We start from the raw sequence: 25,140 nt of genomic DNA, 5'->3' as shown, positions 1-25,140 counted from the left end.
GAAGTCAGGCCCCCCGCAAGGCTTGTATTTTTTACACCAATGAAGGATAAAGATAATGTGAATCATGCGCATATATCTCTCTCTTGAGGAATAGGAGGCTACGTTAAGGATTGATCCTTTTTGGTGTAGTGGTAAAGCCTTCCTACAAGATTGCATGTTTTACAGATGATGCTGACGATGCTGTTCATGAGCAAAGTTCGCTTCGAATATCTGGAAGCATTTCAGCCACTAGCAAGTTAATGCCAAGTAGTTAGTGGGGCGTCCACTTGAACATTGTTTTTGAATCTCGGGCTGGAAAATCTCTGGCATGGTTCAAACATCTCAATCGAAGATCAGCCCAACTGAAATGTAAAGATCTGTGCCATCAAACATTATTAATGCACACATTCAAATACTCACGATGCAATGACTCAAATCATGATTTCCAGGCTCTAATCTCTTAACTAATCTTAATTTATAATCTAAATCTAACTTCTAGCCCCTAATCACTAACCTCTAGACACTGACTCCTTTATCCTTAGTGGGTGAACAAGATCGTGGTAATTTGCTTCGATGTAATCTCATATGCATCATTCATACATATGATACCTAAGCCGGTGCGCCCCAGACAAGCATATTTGATCAAATATCCCAAAATTTCGATAGGGCCTTGATACAGAATCGACTACCAAGATGGCATCGCAAGCTGCCGCTCCCACCATCATCGCCAACTGCAAACAGACACGCTTCCACGTTCGAGGAGATGCGGATTCAACAGAGGTGCGAAAGCCCACTAGGCCCAAATGGAAACAAAAGAAGCCAAATAACGTAGTTACCGCGTAAAGATTGACATCCAAGGCCTCAATATCACCATCATCCCTTCTGGCCCTGACCCCGCCATCTCCGAGCCGCCCGACAGCACAAAGAGCAAATCAGCCAAACACCGCGGGAAGTCGAAGGCTAAAAGTGACGGAGTTGAGATTCTGTCAAATGCTGATTTACATCTGAAGGCGGGCGTCCATTATGGTCTAGTGGGGAGGAATGGGACCGGGAAATCGAGTTAGTTGGCGTTTCCAATTCCCCACCCCAACGCATACATGACTCCGATCAGTTGAAGCCATTATGAGCATCTAATACGGCAGTGTATCTGGATGGATGCACGGCCGTGCTTGTTTTATTGTTCTTATGTATAGGGTTGCGTTTTTTGACTAGTTTGCTGCTAACTCTATCCACGAAGCTATTCTTCGTGCACTGGCTGAAAAGCTGATTCCCGGTATTCCAAACTCCATCCGGGTGTCTATTCTTCAACAAACCGATGGTAATCAGGATGCGCTCACTGAATATGCCTTATTCGCAACTGATGGTTACGGTGAAACTGGGACAAATGGTAGAAGGACTGTTTTACAAGAAGTTATGCGAGGCGATGTGTTGAGAAATGATGTCGAGAGGAAGATCAGGGGTAAGTACTAATGTGAAAATTTCTGCGGCCGTTCAGATGAGGGTGAATTATCCCGTCTTTCTCAGACGACGACTACATACTAACATGCACTTAACGTGTCCCATTTTTCTTTGGAAATAATAGTGCTTTCGCATGCTTTAGAAGAGACGGGGGACTCCTTGGAACCGGTACGAGCGATCCGACAGCTTCGTCATGAGGAACTGGAACGGGAACTGTTTCTGGCGCAGAAGAATGCGAGCTTGAGAAGTGGTAGTCGAGGAATGCAGGCGAGAAAGGATCTGAAAGTGATTGAGCAAAAGGTTGCAGAATCTGCAGATTTGTAAGTGGTAATGTCTCCGAGAAACATTTCGTGAATTATAAATAAACGAAGGCATAGATTGACTGGAAAGGAGTTAGGGTGGAGAAGAATCGGGATGCAGGTGAGCCTTCAGAGATTAAGGAGGAGACGCAGGCAGCTCTAGATCTCTTGAATGAATTGCAATGCCAATATGAAGCAGTATGTTGACCCTAAAAGGAGGAGAAAAATAACGCCCTGGACACTTGATATATTAACCGCCATCTGCAGATGAAAATCACAGACATCGAGGCCGAGGCACGACGAGTGCTTCTAGGCCTAGGGTTTAAAGAATCGGCTTTAGAGCAACCATTCGAATCGCTCTCGGGTGGCTGGCGCATGCGTTGCATGCTTGCTGGAAGCCTGGTCCAGAAAGCAGATATTATGATTCTCGATGAACCGACCAATTTTCTCGACCTTCTGGGAATAGTCTGGTTGGAGAATTATTTTTCTCATTTTCGTGCGGTGGATGACGATAGAACCGTCATACTTGTGTCCCATGATAGAGACTTCCTCAACAACGTGTGCGAGGAAACTATTATCCTGAAGGACCAGACACTTGCATACTTCAAGGGCAATATTTCAGCGTACGAGGAGGATTTAGGAGCGCAGAAACTTTACTGGGGGCGTATGAAAGCAGCTCAGGATCGCCAGGTTGCGCACATGGAGGCGACCATTCGAGACAATATCAAGCTGGGCAAGAAGACTGGCGATGACAACAAGCTTCGCATGGCGAAATCTCGCCAGAAGAAAGTGAATGAGAGGATGGGCGTGCAGGTTAGCGCCAAGGGTACAAGATTTAAACTCAATCGTGATCGCGTGGGGTATCACGACTCCATGAGAGACGAGATAGAGGTCCCGCAGGATGAAAAGGGGGTGTCGATTAGTATTCCCGATCCACAGGAACTGAGATTTCCGGGACCGCTGGTCTCTTTGGAATCCGTCCACTTCTGGTATAAGCCCAAAAGCGATCCGATCCTCAACGGCATCGACCTGGTAATCCACATGGGAGACCGAGTTGGAATCATGGGCCTCAATGGGAGTGGGAAAACGACTTTGCTAAAGGTCCTAATGGGGTCCATGCAACCGAAACTGGGAACCGTGTCCCGCCATCCTAGAGTAGCTATTGGCTACTATTCTCAACATTCTGTGGATGAACTCAAAGCACTTGGGCGGTCTGAGCCGGTGCTGACTGCTCTTTCATTAATTTGCCGTGACGCTAATGGGAGCCTTGGGGAGGGCGAAGCTCGTGGATTGTTGAGTTCATTAGGCCTGATAGGAAGAACCGCATCGGATGTCCCAATCACACAGTTATCAGGGGGCCAGCTGGTTTGTATTTCCTGTTCCATTTCATCTCACTCCATTCCATTTCTATTCTCTACGCAAGAAGACTATTTGCATAAGTATTTCTGCTCAACAAGATTTGATTATCTAGGTTCGACTCGCACTGGCTAGGATAATATTGAATCTGCCACACCTATTAGTCCTGGACGAGATCACGACGCATCTTGATTTCCACACTGTAGTAGCGCTGATTGAAGACCTCTCATCTTTCAGTGGCGCTATCCTGCTCGTTTCTCATGACCGGTATTTGGTACGGGGCGTTGTTGAAAACAAGCGAGCCGTAGCGGGCCAAGATGGAAATGTAGAAATGACTACGGAGCCAGGTGACGACGACGAGTCGAGACGGCGCAGTGTATATATATTGAGGCGAGGGAAGCTCCGTATCCAGGAGAATGGCGTGGAACAGTTTGAGGAGAGCCTGCAGAAGCGGGTACAGACGCTGATGCGGGGACACTGATGCCGATGCAATTGCTAAATTAGTAGTATTTTGTGCCAAAATACATCACCGGCTAGCATCTTTCTCTCAGTCTTCGCCATTTCAGTTCCCCTTATTCATAGTTGAGTGCAAGTAAGTTGTCTATATGCTGACCAACTAACTAACTCTCCCACTCTTGACATGACTACTCGGAAGTGAAAGATGGTGGGTGGCACAGATAGGCCGTAATAACCGGCTATAGGTCACGTTCGCTGTTCCGACCCACATAGCACATACTAGCAGAACTTGTTAGGCCAAACCCGCAGCAAAAATACACAGCAGCAGTCACGTGGAGTGGGGTCGCTGGATGCGTTGCCTGACTAATCCCCGCATCTCCACGCGGAAGTCGGCGCCGGCGTTGGCATCCCAGATATAAACATGGACGAGCTCCTCTACGCCTCATCTCCTCTCCAGCAGCTGCTGCGTGCATCCTCGCAGCACGCCTTTCCACAATGCGCCGGATATTGGGGATATAATCAATCACACAATGGCTGAGCTACTCCAGAGACATTTTCCTCTGCTGTTGTCTTCGTCAGCCAATTTGCGCTGTCGCTTCTCCACCCCCTGCTGTGTATCCCATTTTCGGCGCCGACGACGGTTCCAGAGTTCTGCAGCGGCCCTTGGTATACAGAACAGTCCGACAGCTCATACGCTACCATCACCGTCACCTTCACCGTCACCTTTGCCCTCGCCATCGCCGTCACCACTTCCATGTACTCCTGACTCGATTCCTGCCTCTCGCGCTTCGAGGTCATCCGCGTTGGAGCATGCGAAACCCTTCTCGGACTTCCTGACAGACACCTTCAACAGGCAACATGACTACCTCCGCATCAGCGTTACGGAGCGTTGCAACCTGCGATGTCTCTATTGCATGCCAGAGGAGGGAGTTGAGCTTTCCCCAGCTGTCAAGATCCTCACAACTCCGGAAATCGTCTATTTGTCCTCCCTTTTCGTCTCTCAAGGCGTCACTAAAATACGCCTTACCGGTGGCGAACCGACCGTCCGCAAGGATATCGTACCTATGATGCAACAGATAGGGAGCCTACGTCGTGATGGACTACGCGAATTGTGTTTGACCACTAATGGTATTTCACTGCATCGAAAACTGGATAGCATGGTAGAGGCTGGGTTGACTGGTATCAACCTAAGTCTGGACACGTTGGACCCGTTTCAGTTTCAACTCATGACCCGGCGTAATGGGCTCGAAGCTGTGATGAAGAGTATCGCCCGTGTCCTTGAAATGAATAAGCAAGGGGCGGAGATAAAACTAAAGATTAACTGCGTGGTTATGCGCGGGATGAATGATAGGGAGATTCTCCGCTTTGTCGAGCTCGGGCGCGAGAAGCCACTTGAAGTCAGGTTCATCGAGTACATGCCGTTCGACGGGAATAAGTGGAACCAGGCGAAAATGCTGCCGTACAAGGAAATGCTTACGATCATTCGTGAGAAATACCCCAACCTAGAGAAAGTCGCTGATCACAAGAATGACACGAGCAAGACATATCGTGTGCCAGGATTCGAAGGACGTGTGGGTTTCATCACAAGCATGACGCACAACTTCTGCGGAACTTGTAATCGTTTGCGCATCACCAGCGATGGCAACCTCAAAGTATGTTTGTTCGGGAATGCAGAGGTGTCGTTGCGGGATATGATTCGAAGGGAAAACGATGGGCAACCGATCGATGAGGAAGCCATGAAAGCGCTCGGCCTGTTGGAGTCTGCCAGAAGGGCTGGCCAGGTCGAATATGGAGGCCTCGTCAATGAGCGGGAAAGAGAGCTGCTCAATATCATTGGCATAGCTGTCAAGCGGAAGAAGGCGAAACATGCTGGCATGGGAGAGTTGAAGAATATGAAGAATAGACCTATGATTTTGATTGGTGGGTAGGTTTTGCTTTTACATATACCTGTTTTGTTTATGGGCATCTTTTTTTTTGGTTCTTCCTGACAGGTCCTTTTGGGTTTGAAATACTGGGACGACAAGGGTCCATCGCATAATATGATATTGTGTTATGATGAGGCTGCATTGCGTTTGGCACATGTTTTTGGGGCTTACTCGATACCATTTCCATACTCTACTTATGATTTAATGGAGATATGTCCGTTGCCTTGTACCAGGCTTTGCGTTGCTCCCACTTTATGTCATTCATGAATCAGCCGATAGTGCTAATGGATGGCCTTCTTATCCAGATGAACATGGTATTGCAGTCAGTGAGACTTCAAGACAGTCCCTAGGGACCGCGCGCTTAAAGGGCAATACCCAGGCGCATCTCGGTAATACATGCCCGAGTCCGCTTTGGTCTGCGATTCCCACCTATCTACTCCACAACACCTCCCTCGCACGACTGCATTTCCGCCTCTTTTCAACGAAATGCTCCGACAACACAGGCACACCACCACCACCAACCACACAAGTACCAAAAGCCCACTCGTCCGCCAAACCCTGCATCCCTGATCTCCCAGTGGCCTCCGACCCGTCCCTGCCGCACCTCACCCCTTCCCAAACCGTCCACATGACCTCCATCTCACATAAAGCTGAGACCACCCGCGTTGCCACTGCCATGTGCCGCGTCACCTTCTCCAATCCAAAGCCGTACTCCCTCCTCACGACGGCGGACGGCTATACGAAGAAAGGCGACGTGCTTTCCGTCGCACGCATTGCAGGGATCATGGCCGCGAAGCGGGCGGCAGATATTATCCCGCTGGCTCATCCAGGGCTGGGGATTACGGGTGTGGAGGTTGACATTCAGGCATGCGCGCCGGAGGATGCCTCTGGTCATCCAATGTCTGACGGGGAGGTTTTGTCCATGAACAGCAGCAGCAGGTCAGTGCCAGCTGCTGCGATGACGACAGAGGAGTTGATAACCTCCGCCGCTCACCCGCACGGCAGCATCGTGATTACCGCAACGGTATCTTGTCATGGACGGACGGGCGTAGAGATGGAGGCGATGACTGCGGTGATGGGGGCAGCGTTGACAGTGTATGATATGTGCAAGGCGGTGGATAAGGGGATGGTGGTGGGCGAGGCGAGAGTGGTGAGGAAGACTGGTGGCAAGAGTGGGGGGTGGGAGTGGGGGGTCAAAGTTGAGAATGGGAGCGGGGAGGGGTAATGGTTTTCTTTTGACTCTGGGGTCTGGATTTAAATGGTGCTGTTGGAGGTGAGGGTTGTCTTCGATACGTCAGTGTATATAGTAGTGAATGCTTCAAGGACGTGCGCGAGGAAATGAGGCTGCGTGATAAACCCTGTATATTTTTAAAAGGGGAATATGCATTTCTCGAACTGAAGGGGTCCTTTCCTTTCTGAATAGTGAAATCCCCATCAATAGAGATCGAAAATTTAATTGCAAAAGGCCATTGCCACTATCGTTAAACAACAATATAAAATCATCAAGTGGGCCCATCTATCCCGCTCACTCTTCATCACCAGATGATCCATCCATATCCACATTTCCATCCTCCTCTTCGTCTTCCTCAACCTCCTCGCTATATACACCATCACTATCGCCATCGTTATCCCCCATCTTCACATCCCCCTTTTCCGCGCGTTTCTTCTCATCATCCCTCCGACTCTGCTCAAGCAACCTTACCCGCTCATCCTTTTGCTTCCTCTGCGTCTTCACAAACGCGCCAAGCGGTGTCGTTTCCCACTCCGCATCTTTCAAGAACCCCTCAACCTCCGCACGATCCTTGGGTGCAAAAGTCACTTTTGACCGCCGCTCTTCAATCCACCGACTATTCGCCTCCAGCTTCTGCACGACTAGCACGATCATCTGGTTTACTTTTGTATTTTTGTTTCCAGACGTGCGGGAGGACATCTCTTTCAGCCAACGCTTGAGCATGACGATTACAGGAAGCGAGAGTTCGGGGAAGGCAATGTTTTTGGCCCATAGGATGAAGAATTCCGAGAGCAGTTCTGCAACTTCAGCACCCACTCCATCCTGGTAGACGCGGGTTCGTAGGTAAGATTTGGGGGCACGAATGCTTGTAGCGAAATCGAGGGGCCGGAGGGTGGTGGATTTTGGAGGTTTTCTCATTTCGGCGGAGTTGAGGACCTCAACGAGTGCGGCTCCGAGCGGGATGTAGGTTCCTGTCGTAAGAGAGATACGGAGGAGGGATCTCGTGAGCTGGAAACGTAACGGGAAGTATTGTGCTGTGGGGATCAGACGCATCGCTCCGAGGGTGATTTGGACTACGGGGTAGATAAGCGGTCGAAGCGGCGATGCTTTGCCCGCAGTGGCTTCTACAACGGAGTCGCAGTGAGACGACAAAACTCTAGACCAGAAGTCCAAAGAATGGATGTACTGCCAGTTATACACAGTCTTGTAGGAGTCCTTTGAAGGCTGCGTTATGCTGCTTCTCAGATGCATGGCCAGTTGTCTGATGAAATTAAACCCGGTGGTATACGAGATATTCTGGTCGATCCCCCAAATCTCAGCTGCAGAGTTTTTGATCAAGTTTACGCCAGGGAGTGTGTGCGAGGTTGTATTTCGGCTGCCTTTAACCACCCCTTCGTACGTTGCCTTCAGGACTGCAGAGCGAATTCCAGCATCTCCAATCACCATCAGGCGACGGACGATCAGAAAGGCGGTGACTCTAGTAGCTTCGGTGCTAGCGGAATCAGACCAGATGCCGACGACGGTTTTGAGAATAACTCTTAAGAGCTTTCTGAATGGGAGGAGATAGGGAAGCATTGGCTCAAATGATGCTAAGGTCAACTTCAATGCGGCTGTGTCGGACAGATTTGTAAGGAGCTGATGGATGGAAGATGCGTAGGACTTGATTAGAGGAGTCAAGGTTTTGAACTTTTTCGATTCCATCGAAACTCTGATTTTCCCACCAGCACTCTCTTTGGTAGGGAGGTGGTGGTTTAGAATCTTAGGGACGTATTCCAATGCCGTGAGAAGCACCTGGTGGTAAACATCTGCGTCTGAAATCGTGTATTTCCGTTCCTTGGAATCCGCTTCACTCATGTACGCAGCTGATCTGAAAGCTAAGACCACTTGTCGAGTTGCCCTCATGGAATGTTGCTCAATCATTGATTTCTGCCATTGTTTAATCGTCAACAAATTAATCGTATTGACCGCGTCACCGTCTTCGGTGGCTTCGGATGCCTTGGTCTTCTTTTTCTTCTTGGGGAGTGCGTCGTCTTCCTCTTCCTCACGATCACTGAGTGCATCAACTTCAGCGAGGTCTCCATGGTCCCCAAATTCTAGTAACTCCGCATCATTTTCCTTAAGGTATTTGTAGAATTCAGGATCTTTATCCTTCAGAGCCTCCAGCTGTTCCATATGTGCATCGATGTCGCCTGCATCGCTGGCCTCTGAAGCGGTATCATCCTCTTTGTTATCGCTCAGTGCAGGTGATTCCTGATCTCCTTCTTGTTTTTCTACCTCCGCAGTGCGTTTCCTCTTCCCAATTTTAGGCGCTACTTCCTTTTTATTGGAAGATTTCTGCCTCTTGCCGGGAGTAATATCTGGTACATCGAATCCACCAGCGAAGAAGTCATCCACGTTCATATCGGCAAAGGAATTTCCCCCCCCGGCTGCTGCAGATTTCCGGCCATCACCATTCTTCTGTGTCTCCTCATCATCAGATTCGCCATCTCCTTGTTTATTCTGCCGTCTCTTTTCTTTTAGACGGTGTCGTTGCTTGACCTTTGCGAATTCCTTGCGGCGCTCGATAGTCTCCCTGAGATGCTTTTTCTCAAACTTCTTGGTGGCCTTTCTCGCAGAACCTGCCATGGCTAAATAAAATGGACGGGAACACCGAGGTAATTGGCCTTATCGATCGCTGTGGATATCCGAGTATTACGAATATACCTAATTGTTGTGTTGTTTAGTCTTCCGCTCTTAATTAGAAAATATTTTTTTCTCGGCGCAAAACGTCGCACGGACCACTGGCCATCCTTAGCTAATCCGGCAGAATTTCCTCATCCAACACAAACCTTCGATCACAACTACGTCCACAAATATAGACAATTCAACCATGTATCAACGCCCGTTGTCTTATGCGCCTACGCCATACAGTTATACCCCCAATATAGCGCTATCGGCGTCTATTAATCTGGATGAGGTACGTTTCTGATCCATGCCTTGGTTCTCATTCTGACCGGTATGGTGCATCGAAACAGGAAGTAAAGCTATCATCCAGCTCCGCAGAGAGAGACCTCTACGAATCTTTAGCAGAGATATATAGTATCATACTGACTCTGGATGGGCTGGAGAAAGCCTACATTAAAGATGCAATTACGGAGTCTGAATATACCGAAACATGCGCACGGCTATTGAAGCAGTACAAGTCCAGCCTGAGCGATGAGACCGTTGCCAAAGAGTTTGTTGATTTAGATACATTCAAGCGGATCTGGGGGGTATGTGGTCTGGCTTTTTCCCCCCTGATATTACAATTTCATACATTTCCTTGCGTGGTTAATGGAGGGAAAACTAACTTCGCAGTAGCTTGAGTGTCCCAGGGCAACAGAGCGACTAAGAATTGGTGTTCCTGTCACCGTTGAGCAGGCGTCTCACAGTGCTGCATCTGCACCCAGCAATCCCAACACGAGTACATCAGGCAGTCTGATTCTGGCGGCAACGGAAAATTTTATTACGTTCCTAGATGCTCTGAAACTGAACATGGTGTCGAAAGATGCTCTGCATCCACTGCTTTCTGAGATTATACAATCTGTGAACAGAGTAACCGATCAGGACTTCGAGAACAGAGGGAAGATTATACAGTGGCTTATTGCCCTTAATCAAATGAGGGCGACGGAAGAACTGAGCGAAGACCAGGCCAGGGAACTGGCGTTTGAAATCGAACAGGCCTATCAGGGTTTTAAAGATACATTGAGTTGAAAACATCCTCAATTTGATATTCCTACTCTATTACACAGCCTCTACCGATAACTTATGGACTTCTCTCCATCTAATCCCAGAGGTAGAATTGATGGGGTTCCGCTTTGCCTTTTTGAGAATATCCCCCCTTGACGAATTACGAATTATGCACCCTTACCATAGCCCGCCGTCATAATAGCCTGTCGCGAAATACAATGTCCGACTTCCAATTTGAGTGTCAAAGACAAAATGGATATATTTTTTCTCCGTTTTTGTTTGCTTCCCACCACCACCACGCTCCTTCATTCTTGTGTGGATTCTACAGATGTTAGATACGCCCATTGTCATTAATGAGGAATATTGAGGTCCGGCTGTTATGATAGGATCTCAAATTCCCCATTTACGACGAGCACATGTGGCCGGGGGCTTAGTGTCAGGAGTTGTAACAATTTCAACCCTGGGAGCTAGATCATTAGCACCAGTGCTTATTGAAGACGACAGCATGATAGCGGAGGTACGGCTAGTTGGCAAAAATCCTTGAATCGATCACGATTTAGGAAAATGACGAACAGATGTGATCGTACTTCGTACAGTCTTCTTGGTGGGATCTGAGGACTTGGTCTGAGCTTGATGTTATGCCTAGGACCATCTTTCAAGAGTTCGGAGAGCTTCCGCTCGTGGAACTGTTTCAAGAGGTATGGAAGGGAATTAAAAAGGCGTAGACAGATTCAAATAAAAAAAAAAAAAAAAAAAAAAAAGCCAAGCTGCGACAATGGCCTAAATACAGTGGTTGTTCTGGCTTGCAAATTGCTTCAGAGTGCGATTGTCGCCGTTTTTTGTTCCTGAAATTTGTAACCTCTCACCATGATCATGAAAGCCGCCGATGCTTGTATTCATGATTGCGGGCCTTTCAGGGTCCGCTCTGGTACCAGCAATGCCCCTTTCTCTCGCAATACGATCGAGAAGCATTCAGGTCGCGGCAAGTGACCTAATAGCCGCTCAGGGCTTTTTTTGACGTTGTTCCTGCACTCTGACAGCGGGTGATCGCCAACTTATCGATAAGGTTAAGGTTTCCATGCACGGACCACATTTTATTTTTGGCAACACTATTATTTTTTTTTTCTTTGGGGTGTTGGATAGTAGTTTGTTGAAATACCAGTATGCGCTGTCCTGTTTATACTAGTATACTCTGGAATATTACTTTCTTTCAATATTCCCTAACCGCTAGGTTGTCTCTGGGCAAGAGTGGTGTAAGATAATCTGTTTGATTAGCCAAGTTCTGCTACTCAACGCCCGGGTATATACCACCACGGAATGAGCAAACAGTTACTCCCCAGCGATTCGAAGCCACAGATGCCGCTTCATGGTAGGTATCTTGGATTTGGTGTTCGTAGTTGCAGAAATTGGTGACTAATTGTTCCCGGTTGCCTACCTATATAGTCTTCGACCTCCCACAACTTTACACAAAACCAACGGCAACCGATATCCTGCAAGCTTTAGAACGACTGGCTGTTAAGCCACGCAGCTTCGGCAACAACGATGGCAACGCTCAACTAACGATCCTCCAAACCGGAATTTCGCGGTACCTAACGTCCATCATCGCCAGCGCATTATCATGGATTGACTCCGACGAGCTCCGTGAATCCATCTGGGACGCCGCCAGCGCTCGCCTCTGTGAACGCTCAGGAAGGGCTGGTAATACGGTTGCTCTGCCGTGAAGCAGTGATGAGTATTGGCTAATGTTATACTGACAAGATAGCTATGCCAACCATCTCCCGCGTCTTCACCATCCCCATGACCCAACAAACAAACTTTCAGCTAACTCTCCACGAGCCCTCCCTCACATCTGATAACTTGGGCATGAAAACTTGGGTCTCCTCCTACCTGCTCGCCAAACGCCTCCATTCCTTCCTCACAGTACCTCATTCAATCGTCCCATCGAGATCTAAGATCGACCGCCGCCTCCGCGCTCTCGAGCTGGGCTCTGGAACGGGATTGGTCGGACTCTCCTTTGCGGTCCTTTGGGGATCCGCGGCCTCCATCCGCCTCACGGATCTGGACTCCATCGTACCGAATCTAGCTCACAACGTTGAAATAAATCAAGAGCTGTTGGGAAAGACGGGCGCGAGTGTGTCGACGGGTGTCCTGAACTGGTCTTTGGAAACAGATGCGCGCCCTGAGCCAGATGGCGACAAACGATGCGATGTTATTCTCGCTGCAGACCCTCTGTACTCCCCTGATCACCCGCAGTGGCTTGTGCAGACAATCCAGCGCTGGCTATACCCTGATGCCGGGTCAAGGGTGGTAGTTGAGATGCCATTGAGAGATGCTTACTTGCCGCAAGTTGAAGAATTTAGGTACCGGATGGAGGAGGCGGGTTTGGTTGTCTTGATGGAGGGCGAAGAGATCGGGTTTGATGATTGGGAGGGCAGTGATGGGACGGCGCTGGAGGTGCGGTGTTGGTGGGCCATATGGGGGTGGCGAGTGAGTCACAGGATACTCCCTGAAGCCTAGTAGAACATTTGCACAAGCACCATGATACGTGATTCTGCGTGATAACTTCCGGGCCGTGTTCACTAAAGCATTCCTCAGCGATGTATAGGGCAATTTGGTCGTCCTCAACTTGGCAAATGGGATGGCACAGAGCCTAATTGCCTAGTACCATGTATTTCTAAAATAAGATAAAATAAAATAATCGACCGGGGAAAGGACACTTCCGCTTCGGATTTTATTTTAAGAAACCAGGACGCTTTCGTTCGCAGGATCCCTTCAGAGCACTGAGAGCAGTGACACTCTAAGAGAGTGAGTCACAGTTTCTAGACGCAAGCGTCAGATCCAACCATAGTCTTAAGACGTTCATGAGGAGAGATGATTCAGGCCGCCGATGCACGGAATCGACAGCTTAGAAGTTTTGGCATCAGACCTACCATTACTCGAAGGATCTCTCTGCAATGGTGGGGACCTCTATCTTCCAATTGCCGACTTCGCGCCATCTTCGAATAGGTGTCTGCCTGGATGGAGCACGAAGCAGCCTTTGCAATTCATCCCTGGGAAACGTCCGGCCTCCATATTCAAACGAACTCACTAATCTAACGTTTGTCCGACACAGCCAGACCCTTCATCAAGCTCCTAAGAAAAGGCTTCAAGTTAGTAAAAAGTCCCAGCGCTGCTTAGTGTTGCTGATGATTCCATGTCAAAAGATTCACTAGAGACTTATAGCAATGCACATTCCTTTTTATAAGCTGCCTTCTACTCCATCTTCATCTGTACAAATAACTCTAAGCCATCTCGTGCCTTGTTGTCAAGGATGTCAACATAGGCTTTAACCCCGTAATACACCATAGCTGCCGGGTGATAAAATGTTGCATCCACATCCAAGCTCTTCTAACCGTGAAATTGGACCAGAGCTCTCCGCTCGTCCAGGAGTTGCGCGTTAACTTGGAAATTCACTGCAGAGAAATCATCATGAAATATTGTAGAGCTAACTTCCTCCACTCAAAAAAGTGGGATTAATCACCTTTCCGTTCAAGCCACAATGTTGGTGGGATGAATCTACAAGTTTCTCAGCCTTGGCACAGAGGTAGCCTTGTATTTGCTGAGTAAACAGATAGGACGACTGTTCTGAAGCAATTGGAGGAGAGGAACATGATGTTTACTAATAATTTTTCTTCTCTTTTTTATATGCGGAGACAATGAGGTTGGTCCAGCACGGGGGAATATGGTTGTTATGAACCACTTGGTACCCAATATCTATCTACAGAGTGCTCCGCAAGTCATTTTCAATCAATCGTTATATATATTCATAGAATATTAAACCATTTGACTTGATATAATATCTCTTTCATAAATCACTTTATCAAAGAGAAACAGTACGAGTCATAATTCCAACAAATTTCCGCTGAATCAAGCACTTGTACCACCGAGTTATGGTTATAGGTCTCCTCACCATATCCTTCATCCCAATCGTCATCAGTGTCTACGAACGAGTGAGCGACTAGAAGAAATCAAGCGAATGCCAATTGGACGAAAAGCGCCTCGAGAGATTTTACCTCGATGTCTTCTGTAAGGAGAACTCTGAAGAAGCAACGCAGCTGCATAACCAGCGGATAGTGTTGAGTGACACAGATTTGGGCTAACGGTACAGGATATCGGGGGGTTTGTAGCTGTTCAGGAAGCGTAACTGGTCTGAGCAGTGTATGTTGATGGGAGGGAAGATCAGTAGAGGTGGAACGTTGGAGGTAGAAGAGGGGAGTTGTGGAGATTAGTTTTGGAAAGGCGGTTGGTAAAATTGAAGGAAGATAAGGAGGGAAAGGGAGAGGGAAGGAGAAGGAAGGCTGAAGGCGGGAAAATTTCGGTTCATTTGTAGGAGTTATATGAAGTTGCTGAATTCTGGGGATCAGGTCGTGGGCATATATGTACGGTGCATATATTCGGAATGTTTACTCTTCGATACCATCCCAAGATCCATTATCACTTGGATTTTCTCCATCTTCTGCCAGGCCAGCATGCATCCGCCGTCTGCTTGCCTTAGCCGCATCTCTCCGATTATGCTCCTTTCGCCGCTCAAACCCACTCTTCGTACTTATCCGCGTTTGACTGCGCGCCTTCTCATCCTGCGCCCCTTTTTTCGTCATCGGTCGTCGAAGTCTTACACCGTGTTGCTTTAGATCCTTCTTATCCTTCTTTGACAGATTGGGTAATGCATTCAGCAACCATTCCTGGATGCCTTTATCTTCAGAAACTCCACGCAACTTCTCGCTGGCAGCGATAACATTCGCAATGTTTTTCACATAGGGGATGTCCTCCTTTGTGTAAAAGGTGACCGCTACTCCACCCTCACGTCCAGCTCGTCCTGTCCTGCCTACGCGATGGACATATGTCGCACTAGAGTTGGGAATGTCATAGTTCACAACGCCGTTAATCCCGCGGAAGTCTACACCGCGCGAGAGAAGGTCAGTTGTGATGAGGATCCATATTTCGCCTTTGCGGAAGCCCGCCATGATGTCAGATCGTTGCGAGTCAGACAGCTCAGAATGTAGAACAGCGATACGTGACGAACCGCCAGCTTCAGCAGGGATGTCGTATTTCAATTCAGAGTGTAGTGCCACAGCCCTAGAGATGGTTTGTGTGAATACCAAAAAGGGTGCTCGTAGATGGGTGTCTGAGGTGGAACTTGCGCCCTTTGGATTCAGAAGTTGTCGTAGCCCCAGAAGCTTCCCCTGTTCGGTCGCAGCGTAGACGAGCTTATGGGAGATATTGGGAATGGCAGTATCTTTTAACCCAACAACTAGCCGGACCAGGAATGATTCATCGCGTAGCCCTAGCGATCGCCGTCGCTCGTTAATTGTTGACTTGGTAAGCTCTTCGATACTCGAACCCATGGTCGCAGACCATAGTCCAACTCTGAGTCGCGCATTTGTGCACGCACGCCATACCTCTAGAGTTTGGTCACGGAATAGGGAGTCTAGGAGCACATCGGCCTCATCTAGGACAAGACTTTGGATTGTTGGTAGAGGAGCGATAGAACGGCTTTTGTTACCAGAAAGAGAATTTGCAAGTAACAGGGGAGTAGAGACCAAAATGTCGCTTTTCGTGACGGGAACCTTTCCTCCGAGTCGTTTTGCCTTTGCGGCTTCATCGTCTTCGTCTTCGGAGATCCCACTTTCTTCATCTAAAAATGCTTCTTCCATTTCCATGTCTTCCACAACCCGCATTCCTTTCCGCACGGCTGTAATCTTCACACCAGTACCCACCATGAGCTTTCTGCCCTCGTTAACGATTTGTGAGACAAGCTCTTTTGTCGGAGCTAAAATGACCGCAAACAAATCCCTCGATTGCGATTCGCCTAGGTGATGATGGCATATTATTTTATTAATGAGCGGAATCATGAACGCAAGTGTTTTTCCACTCCCTGTAGGTGCAACAACCAATAGATCTGGTTCAAGCGTGGATTGGGATAACTGAAATCCGTCCTCTTGACTTCTCGCGGACGAGCTCTGACAATCCCCAAGCAACAATGGGAGTGCGCCAAGCTGGACCTCAGTAGGCACAGCGTATCCCTGATTAAGAATGTTCTCCGAAAGCCGTCGAGAAATCCGATATCTTGTTCGCAACTGCTGAAATGACATTAATGGCCGTGGATACATTCTCTGAGATTTCCTCTGCTGTTTCCGGCTTAGGAAAATAGGTGCCTGTTCGCCCTTCTGTTTCTTTTTCTTTTTCCCTGACTTTTTGTCATCTTCCGCAATCACCGGCGGGGTCCGAAGATCCGTTACTTTGATCTTATGCGCCGTTAAAACTGCTTTTCGCTCTTCTATGCTCAATGGACTCTCGCTGATAGCAATCTCATCGGAAACGCTTGTCTTCTTCCCATCATCCTCGTTCTGATCTTGTGTTCCGGTTTTCGCCTGGCCGTTGGAAAAATCATGAGCTGAGGAACCAGAACCAAAAAAGTCTAGAGTTATGGCACTGGCATCTGCAGAGAGTTCATTTCCATCTGATCCTCTCTTCCGCTTCCTTCCTTTTATTCCGTTTTGTTCGTTATAAGCTTCTGCAGCATCCGGCTCATGACGACCAGAAAATAGCTGAGGATTTGCAGCTGCGCCCGCGGATGGTAAGGAATTTGATATTGCTGGCCTAGAAACCGGGCCCGTTTTGAGTTTTGTTGACCGCGTGAGGAGCTTGAACGCATCCATCTCCACACTTACTGCCGCCTAACAACGTTGCATTGTCCTGATGGTTGCTTCCGCTATGGTTTTGCTTCCTAAGGGATCCTGGTCATGGTCCTAAAATTTCTTCGAATAATCATAAGATCACGTGAACATGCTAAAATGGTGAAAATATCGAGACTGCTCTGATCACTGAAGCTTGGGGCATTGCATTTGATATCAGATAACCATTGGGCCATCAATCTACTGGAAACTAGGAATTGCGGAAATAATTATTTTAAATGCGAGTGATGTGTGCAAGCAAAGGAAATCTAATTTTGAAGTATTTAATCTGACAACAAAATTACGCGAAGGAATCCATGGCGACTTGGCAACAGATCGCCTTAGAATTCTATTATACAACTGCAGGAAAATATGGGAATGGATAAAGAGAGAAAAAATGGGAGGGAAAAAGAAAGAAAGTTCGAAGTAAAATATGTTGCAAAGATTTTTAAAGGAAAAAAGTCCAGTTTATCTAATGCGCATGTGCAGTCTCGCCCCGATATCCAACAAGCTTGAATCGGCCAATTATTTCGCCCACGGAGAAAAATCCTATCAACTCTGCAGTCGTAACACCAAGAACGGCTAGTTGCTTTTTATCGAGGCTCTGGAGACGGAGAAGAGTTTCTGTGTTGAAAGACTTAGAAATCTGTGACATCAAGGCCCTTGGTTGACGGAAATATTTAAGGAGAGGTTGGTAGAATTCTGTGAAAGTGGTAAGGCCCCTAATTTGTAACGCGTTAGCTTTGCAACAGAATGCCATATTCACTCCCATTCGTAAGAACGGATGCCAGTGAAACTTACGGCGGGTACATTTTCTGTCCTCTGAATACTATCTTTGACAACTCCAAGCCAACTTTCGAGTAATAAATCGTGGGGGGTATTAGTGCTGGTTCAAGTTTGTCTAGGTTAGCATTCCAGCTGATGAGAAGTTGAGACCGGGATCTCAAGCAAAATAGCGAAAGTGACCATTGACATCCTCAAGCATGGACGATGAAATGGCGATGCCTGGATCAAAATATTGGGTTCTTACAGTCGACGAACGCGACGCATTTTCCTGTTCGTCCACCGACTCTCTTGAGGGCTCCACCAACACCTGTGAGAGCCTTGATAACAGCAGGGCCAGCGGTCGAAGCAGCCTTAGAAATCCCCTCAGAAGCTTTTGATGCAGCGGAAGTTGCGGCGACTTTGGATCTGGAGGCAGCCTCGGCAGTTGTTGACGCAGATCTGAAGGCGGGTCTTCGGATCAGACATCGCGATTGTCGCCAAACGGCTCGGGATGTTGTGGTAGACATATGGGCTGCGGGGATGTGGGGGGACGACTGTAGAGGATAATGAAAGAAAACTGTGAGAGAGGCCCTGGAGGCGAGGATGGCTCTCAATTGCAGCGGGGTGGAGAGCGATGACGGGCTTCGTCCAACGGCCAGAGTTGGATCAATTCGATTTTTTTGAGACTCGAAAGTTTTTGCTTTAGTCATAGTCACGTGACTAAAAGCTGTTTGTAAAGAGAAGGTTTTGTTTCTCCAGACGTAACTTAATCTTTTATTTACGTTCGGCTATAATTACGAGTATCTTCTTCGGAGCTCAGAAATGTTGAGTCTCGCCCATATATAGCAGCAGAGAGCCTCATTTTCTAGGCTTCTGAAAGTCTACTATCCAGGTGTCTCCGTCAATATCGTTGCTTCAGCGTCATAGTGCAATCACATCACTCCAAGTTACTAGCATCCACGCGCAATGACCGGATATCATTTCGAATTTGGGGTTGGTCCATTTCTTTTTGAAGCACCAAGTTTAGGGTCTAGCTTGGTAATGAATTCTACATAATGGGAATAGGTTCCACCTGAGCTACCTGTGTTGCGGGGTTGTTCTAAACAAACGGAGCATTACACAAGGACGGTCCCTCTGGGATAGCATGTTTCGCCAAAGCAAGGCGACATCCGGAGATCGTTAGATCTCCCGGTTTTCTTCTATTGAACAAATATTGATACGTCAATGTTAGAAACTTCGTTATTTTTTCAATTAATTCTTCAGTTTCCGAATGCTCAAAGGGAAGCTAATTCCATTCTGGAAACTATTTTTCATCAAGGGATTCTTTCAAGCCTCTTTCTGTGGTTCTTTCAATATCGCTGATGCTCTGTCTAGAATATTCTTTCATATTGATTCTTTCAATACGACACTCACTAGACATGGAATTTTAAGAGGGATTTTCAATGGGAAAAGGGGGTTGTGTTCCTCATTCCCCACAGAGGCACAGTTACAATTTTGGATACCGGTGATAGTTGAAATGTCCCAAGTAATATTCGACAAACCGTATCCAATGCCGCGGAAGCAGTCGTGGAAGTTGACTGCACTGCAATGGCTACTTAGTCGGTTCGCTCACAAAGGCAGAGATTCACATCATGAACATACAGGGCTTCCTTCCAGAGGCAGATATCGAACCCCTGGAGTGGCAAGCACCTCACGACATTTCCTTTATAAACGACAAAATTTTGAATCACCATTAGGTTCGGCTTCATTAGAACCACGCCGGAGAAGTCAAGACCGCGATTGCAGGACACGAAAAGAAAGCTTTAGTTCAAGACTACCTGCTGAACCTTCCATAGGACTGTGCCCCTCGACGCTGTGTATTGAACTCACTGCCACGGCGGATACTTCGCAAACTACGGGGTTACGAAGGAGAAACGACAGTCAAAATCTGAGAGCTCTAGTATACGAAGCAGCTGTTGCCGCGAAGACCAACACGAAGGATACATTGAATACAAGTCCTGTTTCTTCTGTCTCTAAAATGCCCACACAGTTTTTAATGGAATTTCTCGAGGGCAGGGCCGCAATCGAAAACCTCGACCATTTTAATGCCTTCCTCATTGTCAGCCCAACTGTCAAAGGCGACCGTGTCCTTTACGCATCTGAGAGCCTGTGGTCCACTGAAGATTTCGAAAATGATAAATTCTTCTTGCATAATAAACGCTCTGTGGACCAGACAACGGATATCATCACCGAGATCGCAGGCAATGAGAATGAGAGTGTACATCTAATGCTATTTGGAGGGCTTCCTTCCATAGGAGTACGCACCAGCCTTGTTCTCGCATCGCTCATTGACGTAACCGAGTTTCTCGACGCTCTCACTATTAGTGACCTTGAAATTGAGATCCTTATTCGGCAGATAAACTCTACAAATTCTCAAGACGAAGGCCCAGCAACCAGCCTAGAAAATCTGTCAGAAACCTCTGACGTTATGCAGCAGCTGGTAAACCATGTCGCCAAAAGTATTCTGGCGCTTTACAAAGATTACTTCATCCTCTCCCAGTCAGCAAAGGCGCCGGGATTTTACGAAATGTCCCATGTGTCGCCCAACATATACGTCGATGGGGAATACGTGACTGACCACTTGAACCATACTCCGCGAGAGGCGATAAGTCGAATTAGCCAGTTGATGGGACAAGGCAAACGGTTTTTTATGGAAGTCAAATGGGGCAAGCATGGGGAAGCGAAACGACTTTACTGCATCCCTATGTTGTCAGGCAGTCGTCGGCTCTGGCTCTGCTTGCTGGTTGATCCAGCCCATCCGATTCTCTGGAAGAAAGGGTAGATAAGATGTCCCAGAACGCTGTTGGACGCTCTCGATAAACCTCCTTAGGCGCAGTGGGAAATCCCCAAATGAGGATGAATCAGGGCATGGATTCACTCCGCTAAATATGCTTAGAGATGCTAAATTCTCAACTAACATGGCGCTGAATATGGCGGCGTTGAAACTTCGGCACTCCTTTCGCTACCTCCACAGATAAGTGCGCAGCTGCTTTTGCAGTTTCGGTCACTAACCAACCATAACTCTAATGGTGATATCGGCCTTGTTCAAATTTCCCTCTTGTTTATGTTTAGTTTCTCCACATCCCGAATGTTACTCTCTCCCTGATATTGTGGGTCATAGTGCGAATTCATCACGATTATCCTTCCATCTTCTACCCATCACCACACCACAAACCTCTGCACTATCTCCTTCAAGCTATGAGTCCGCCATTCTAGAAATAGTCAAGAAAAAATACTTCCGAGTGATCTTGCAATGAAGTGATTGGTTTGAAGAAGTTACTTAGCCATTGATTTACACTGGAGGATGTCGTAAAAGATATTTCAATCAGCCGCGGATCTGAGAACTGCGGCAATTAAGGCGCAAATAATAAGTTGTGAGGAGCGTGCTGAGGCAGGGGATGTTTTTATGTCTGTATATGAATCGTGTCCGCAGAATCTGTCACAAGTATGGCCCAGCGTTCACATGCACCATCTTTCAATTGAATAGGGGGAGCATGATTAAATACAAAATCTCTCCGACGATAAATCGGGGGCACTCGAGTTAGTTGGTGGGGGGGGGAGAGGAGGAATGGGGTTATTGGCGACTTTGCGTATTCCTCAAATATTCTATCGACTTCCGACATACTTCTGCTCCCCCTATTTTTTGGTAAATACGATTTTCAAGTGGCGTAGGGAAAAAAATCTCTCTGGACAATAAATAGCTGATGGCGCATCTTTGAATTCAAGCGTAACATCTAGATCCATACATAGCTAAAAGTTACCACGACAGAGAGCTATCAGCAACGAGCAACGAGCAACCTCGGCAGCGAAAAGTTATATCCATGGATATATTCCGTCGTCTACTCCGCTTCAACACGGGAAGAAGACCCGCCCGTCATTGCATATTGCATATTTCATATTGCAGGGGGGAGCTGAACGATGGATCAACGAATCATCCAGACCAAGCCATAGCAGAGTAAGCATTCCTATCTTGTTGGCCAGAGCTTGTATCCCCAGCCCTCTTCCCTAGGCCCTCTGCTTGGTTACGCGATCACCTGTCACACGAACGGATGGTTAGCTGCCGCTTTGTAGAATCCATTTTCTATGTTTTCCAAACCTACCTTACTGGCCAAACAATCTCCAATTTTTTATTCAATCAATAATAATGCGTTGTATGAACTTTTGCAGGATCATTAAGATAGCTAAATCAAGCAAACAAACCAAGCGAGGAAAAGATAAACTTGGCTAATCCTGAAATCCATCATGAGCAGAAGAACTGGAAGAATGGTACACGTGGGAGAGAGCATTTACCGTCCATGTTAAACGCCAGTCAAAGATGACTTTTATTTTTCCACGTTTCCCCGCCCTCTAATTTTTTTGGCCTCTTTCGCCATTCCCACCCTCTTCCCAAGAAAGCTGCATTCCCAACAAAAACCACCACCCATCGAACATGTAAGAATTGACATATCGATTTCCGAAAATTTTTGAATAACGAATTTTCAAAGCTCCCCCCCATGGAAGAAAATGCTAACAAGAATAATAAAATAAGAGCAGGATCCCAAAGAAAAAATGGCCAATAGGAAGACATCCGAATTAACACCCAGGTCATCCGTATCCGACCTATGTATACAGACAAAATGCAATTGATATGTCGAATCAAAAGAAAAAGAAAAGGAAAGGCGCAGAAAAGAGAATAACACAGGATTGAGAAAAAGAATAAAGGATATTTCCGTCAGCCGTCATACTCCCCTAGAGTGGATCATTCTTTGTTTCCCGCATTTATGTTAGCGTGGCAACCCAAAAAACACCCCCGCTCTCTCGAACGAGCGAGGGTGTTTCTTTTTCTTTCTTTCCCCTTTTCCTTCTTGTTCCCACTCATCTCCCTTCAAACTTCGAAAGAAATAAAATGCATATTTTGCACCCCTTACCTACCAGTTGCGGAATCATTTCATTTCAGCAGGAATCAGTTTCTCAGTTCCCCACCCATCTCTTGCTATTCTTCTTTGTTCGCTTCTTTTAACCCTTGGTGACTTGAAAGTGGCCGCGCTGCTGCTCCTTGACTATTCGACAGGCGCGCCAACCAGTTGATGTGATGTCGATTTTATGTTATTGATGTTGATGATGTTGCTCCAGTTCCTTCTGCGGTCACTGCGCCATACGAGGGAGCCGCTAATCGTGGTCCGCGCGGGTGTGGGTCAATGGAAGCACTCCACTGCTCAGCGTTTAGTTGCTTGGCCGTCATGATGCTGTTGATGTTCGCTTCGTAAGCTTCGGGATGTGGGGTACTGGTGCCAGATACATCTACAACATCGGTCGCCCCACCCTCATCGCCGTGCATCTCCATAACAGCGTTCCGGATTTCGCGGCTAACTCCCTTGAAAGCATCTATTCCGGCCTTCTCAGCGACATGCACGTGCGTTCGGTGTTTGCCACCCTGTTCAGTTCGGTGGAGGTAAGAGCGCACGAAGAAGCGGAGAAAAAGGAAAGTCAAAGGTAAGAGGTAGATGACGTTGAGCGAGACGGCGAAGGCTTGGCCAGTGGTATCTAAGCAGGTAAAGGTGCGAGACTCCAAGCCATACCGAATTTCCCGCTTCTCCAGCACGGCCTGTGCCGCGCGACCTCCATCTATACCAAATAGTTTCCCATTAGTATTGGGGACATTCTCCGCGATGCCTTGAGCTCCAGCTGCGCGGAGGGCCAGTTTTTTGAGCCAGGGCCCTATACCGCCAGCAGTATCATTTGGTGCAGCGGTAAGGGCGCCGGGGATAGCGGAAGCAAGGGGGCTCAAAGCAACCGGGTGGAGAACAGGAACAGGGAACGTATACGAGATAAATAGATAGGAAGCAGCCAATGTAGTGCCAATCAAAAATTGGGTGATCTGCATGGTGGTTAGGCTGCGTTTGATGCTGAAGGGGACGCGAACGGATAATGCAGTTAATGTGTAATAGAAATACTCCAAATCGGTTAGCTTTTCGACAACCCTCTAAGCCTAAGGAGAAGGACGAAATATACATACCATCATAGCGTGAATAGCAGAGTTGAAGAGAGCGAAGATCCAGATAGGAGCGGCCATGTATCTCATTCCAGCCCACATACACATCATGGCGCCGGCGTGGTGGTAAGTCTGGAGAGTTGAACTCTTCTTCCCCTTGGCGAGGATAATGGCGGTATCGATAACTTCATAGAACTTGGAGAGATAGAAAAGCCAGCCGAAAAAGGCCAATCCTTTATTCCAAAGACGGCCGACGTCGGTGGGATCTGGAACACCATCAGGGCCCAATGTGTATAACGGGCTCATCATAGTCCATTTTTCAGCGTTGCGATCATATATGGCAGCATTTCCCAAACCACGGGGACCGTTGACTTTGCAGAGCATATCGACGACGTTCACGAAGTTGTGCTTTTCAGCTCGATCGGGCCAAGACTGATAGAAAGCTTGGGCCATGCCAGCAAAAGTCCAAAGAGAGTAGACGGTCAGGAAAACATTGTGGAGGATGACGAAAATCTTGAAGGCTTTCGTTTTACTAAAAGCCCATGGTCTGTTACCCCTTTGCTTATTGACATGGTTGATAGAGGCAACGGTTGCTGCATAGATGGCTGCAACGGTCAAGGGAACCCGCGGTTCTAGAAGTTTGCGGTAGAGGGTCGCAGGGATGTTGAAGGGCTGATTCCATGTGGGCTGAGAAACAGTGGGTGGCGGGATGGTTTCTGGGAGAGGGGAAGGCGGGAAATGGAAAAAGGAAGCGGGAGGGAGGCGTATATGGATGGAAGCGCTCATGGCCGGGAGTTGTTGATGGAGATCAGTCAACACTGTCACGGTATAGGAGCTGACTCGAATAGCTTGTTTATCTTGTAATTAGATAGTCGCGCAGCTGCACCAGTCTTGGAAATAGAAAGACGGTTATAGACGAAGACCAGGAGATGAGCAGGTTGCACTGATCAAAAGGGAAGAGTTGGTGATGATATGATTATGTGATGATGTGATGATGTTATGATGTTATCATAGCATCATCGTACCTTGGTGGGCGAAGTCAAAAGTCAAATGGGTTCAGCGCAGCTATCACTGACTGAAAACAACAAAAAAGTAAACAAGTTGAAAGTAGCTTCGAGTCTCAGCAGAAAACGGAGGTAGCTGCAGCAGGAGAGACGGTGAAGAGAGAATAGAAGCAAGAGAGAATGAGTTGACGCAAGAGAAGTATGCAACTTCGCAAGGGAGCAGGAAATGGCGATGT

The 25,140-nt window shown here is 47.6% G+C and overlaps 9 protein-coding genes across 9 annotated transcripts; 5 read left to right on the top strand and 4 right to left on the bottom strand.

Annotated features, from left to right (window-relative positions):
* Positions 1-672: 672 nt before the first annotated feature.
* On the top strand, positions 673-3,573 carry HCBG_01265 (ATP-binding cassette protein; the record flags this gene model as incomplete). The annotated part of the gene is made up of 7 exons (XM_045428315.1): positions 673-759; positions 825-1,038; positions 1,217-1,438; positions 1,562-1,757; positions 1,835-1,934; positions 2,004-3,101; positions 3,208-3,573. 7 exons carry the CDS (start codon positions 673-675, stop codon positions 3,571-3,573), a joined length of 2,283 nt encoding a protein of 760 aa, XP_045290101.1.
* Positions 3,574-4,078: 505 nt separating this feature from the next.
* On the top strand, positions 4,079-6,698 carry HCBG_01264 (molybdopterin cofactor biosynthetic protein; the record flags this gene model as incomplete). The annotated part of the gene is made up of 3 exons (XM_045428314.1): positions 4,079-5,468; positions 5,779-6,412; positions 6,479-6,698. 3 exons carry the CDS (start codon positions 4,079-4,081, stop codon positions 6,696-6,698), a joined length of 2,244 nt encoding a protein of 747 aa, XP_045290100.1.
* A 214-nt stretch (positions 6,699-6,912) lies between these two features.
* On the bottom strand, positions 6,913-9,329 carry HCBG_01263 (nucleolar complex protein; the record flags this gene model as incomplete). The annotated part of the gene is made up of 1 exon (XM_045428313.1): positions 6,913-9,329. The coding sequence occupies one exon, from the start codon at positions 9,327-9,329 to the stop codon at positions 6,999-7,001; it is 2,331 nt and encodes a 776-aa protein (XP_045290099.1).
* Positions 9,330-9,573: 244 nt separating this feature from the next.
* Positions 9,574-10,436, top strand: HCBG_01262 (vacuolar sorting-associated protein; the record flags this gene model as incomplete). Its single annotated transcript, XM_045428312.1, has 3 exons — positions 9,574-9,660; positions 9,719-9,955; positions 10,044-10,436. 3 exons carry the CDS (start codon positions 9,574-9,576, stop codon positions 10,434-10,436), a joined length of 717 nt encoding a protein of 238 aa, XP_045290098.1.
* Positions 10,437-11,768: 1,332 nt separating this feature from the next.
* On the top strand, positions 11,769-12,971 carry HCBG_01261 (methyltransferase; the record flags this gene model as incomplete). Its single annotated transcript, XM_045428311.1, has 4 exons — positions 11,769-11,781; positions 11,856-12,110; positions 12,175-12,899; positions 12,933-12,971. The coding sequence occupies 4 exons, from the start codon at positions 11,769-11,771 to the stop codon at positions 12,969-12,971; spliced, it is 1,032 nt and encodes a 343-aa protein (XP_045290097.1).
* Positions 12,972-14,724: 1,753 nt separating this feature from the next.
* HCBG_01260 (ATP-dependent RNA helicase ROK1) lies at positions 14,725-17,110 on the bottom strand (the record flags this gene model as incomplete). The annotated part of the gene is made up of 1 exon (XM_045428310.1): positions 14,725-17,110. The coding sequence occupies one exon, from the start codon at positions 17,108-17,110 to the stop codon at positions 14,855-14,857; it is 2,256 nt and encodes a 751-aa protein (XP_045290096.1).
* Positions 17,111-17,540: 430 nt separating this feature from the next.
* On the bottom strand, positions 17,541-18,417 carry HCBG_01259 (ATP synthase subunit g; the record flags this gene model as incomplete). Its single annotated transcript, XM_045428309.1, has 3 exons — positions 17,541-17,847; positions 17,927-17,954; positions 18,156-18,417. 3 exons carry the CDS (start codon positions 18,415-18,417, stop codon positions 17,598-17,600), a joined length of 540 nt encoding a protein of 179 aa, XP_045290095.1.
* Positions 18,418-19,406: 989 nt separating this feature from the next.
* Positions 19,407-20,711, top strand: HCBG_01258 (uncharacterized protein; the record flags this gene model as incomplete). The annotated part of the gene is made up of 1 exon (XM_045428308.1): positions 19,407-20,711. One exon carries the CDS (start codon positions 19,407-19,409, stop codon positions 20,709-20,711), a length of 1,305 nt encoding a protein of 434 aa, XP_045290094.1.
* Positions 20,712-22,084: 1,373 nt separating this feature from the next.
* Positions 22,085-24,686, bottom strand: HCBG_01257 (uncharacterized protein; the record flags this gene model as incomplete). Its single annotated transcript, XM_045428307.1, has 2 exons — positions 22,085-23,891; positions 23,925-24,686. The coding sequence occupies 2 exons, from the start codon at positions 24,684-24,686 to the stop codon at positions 23,010-23,012; spliced, it is 1,644 nt and encodes a 547-aa protein (XP_045290093.1).
* Between the last annotated feature and the right edge of the window lie 454 nt (positions 24,687-25,140).

The sequence above is a fragment of the Histoplasma capsulatum genome (assembly GCF_000150115.1).
Source record: "Histoplasma capsulatum G186AR genomic scaffold supercont2.2, whole genome shotgun sequence".
NCBI classification, from domain to species: Eukaryota; Fungi; Ascomycota; class Eurotiomycetes; order Onygenales; family Ajellomycetaceae; genus Histoplasma; species Histoplasma capsulatum.
The sequence above is the reverse complement of the archived record's forward strand: the minus strand, read 5'-3'. Positions and strand labels throughout refer to the sequence as shown.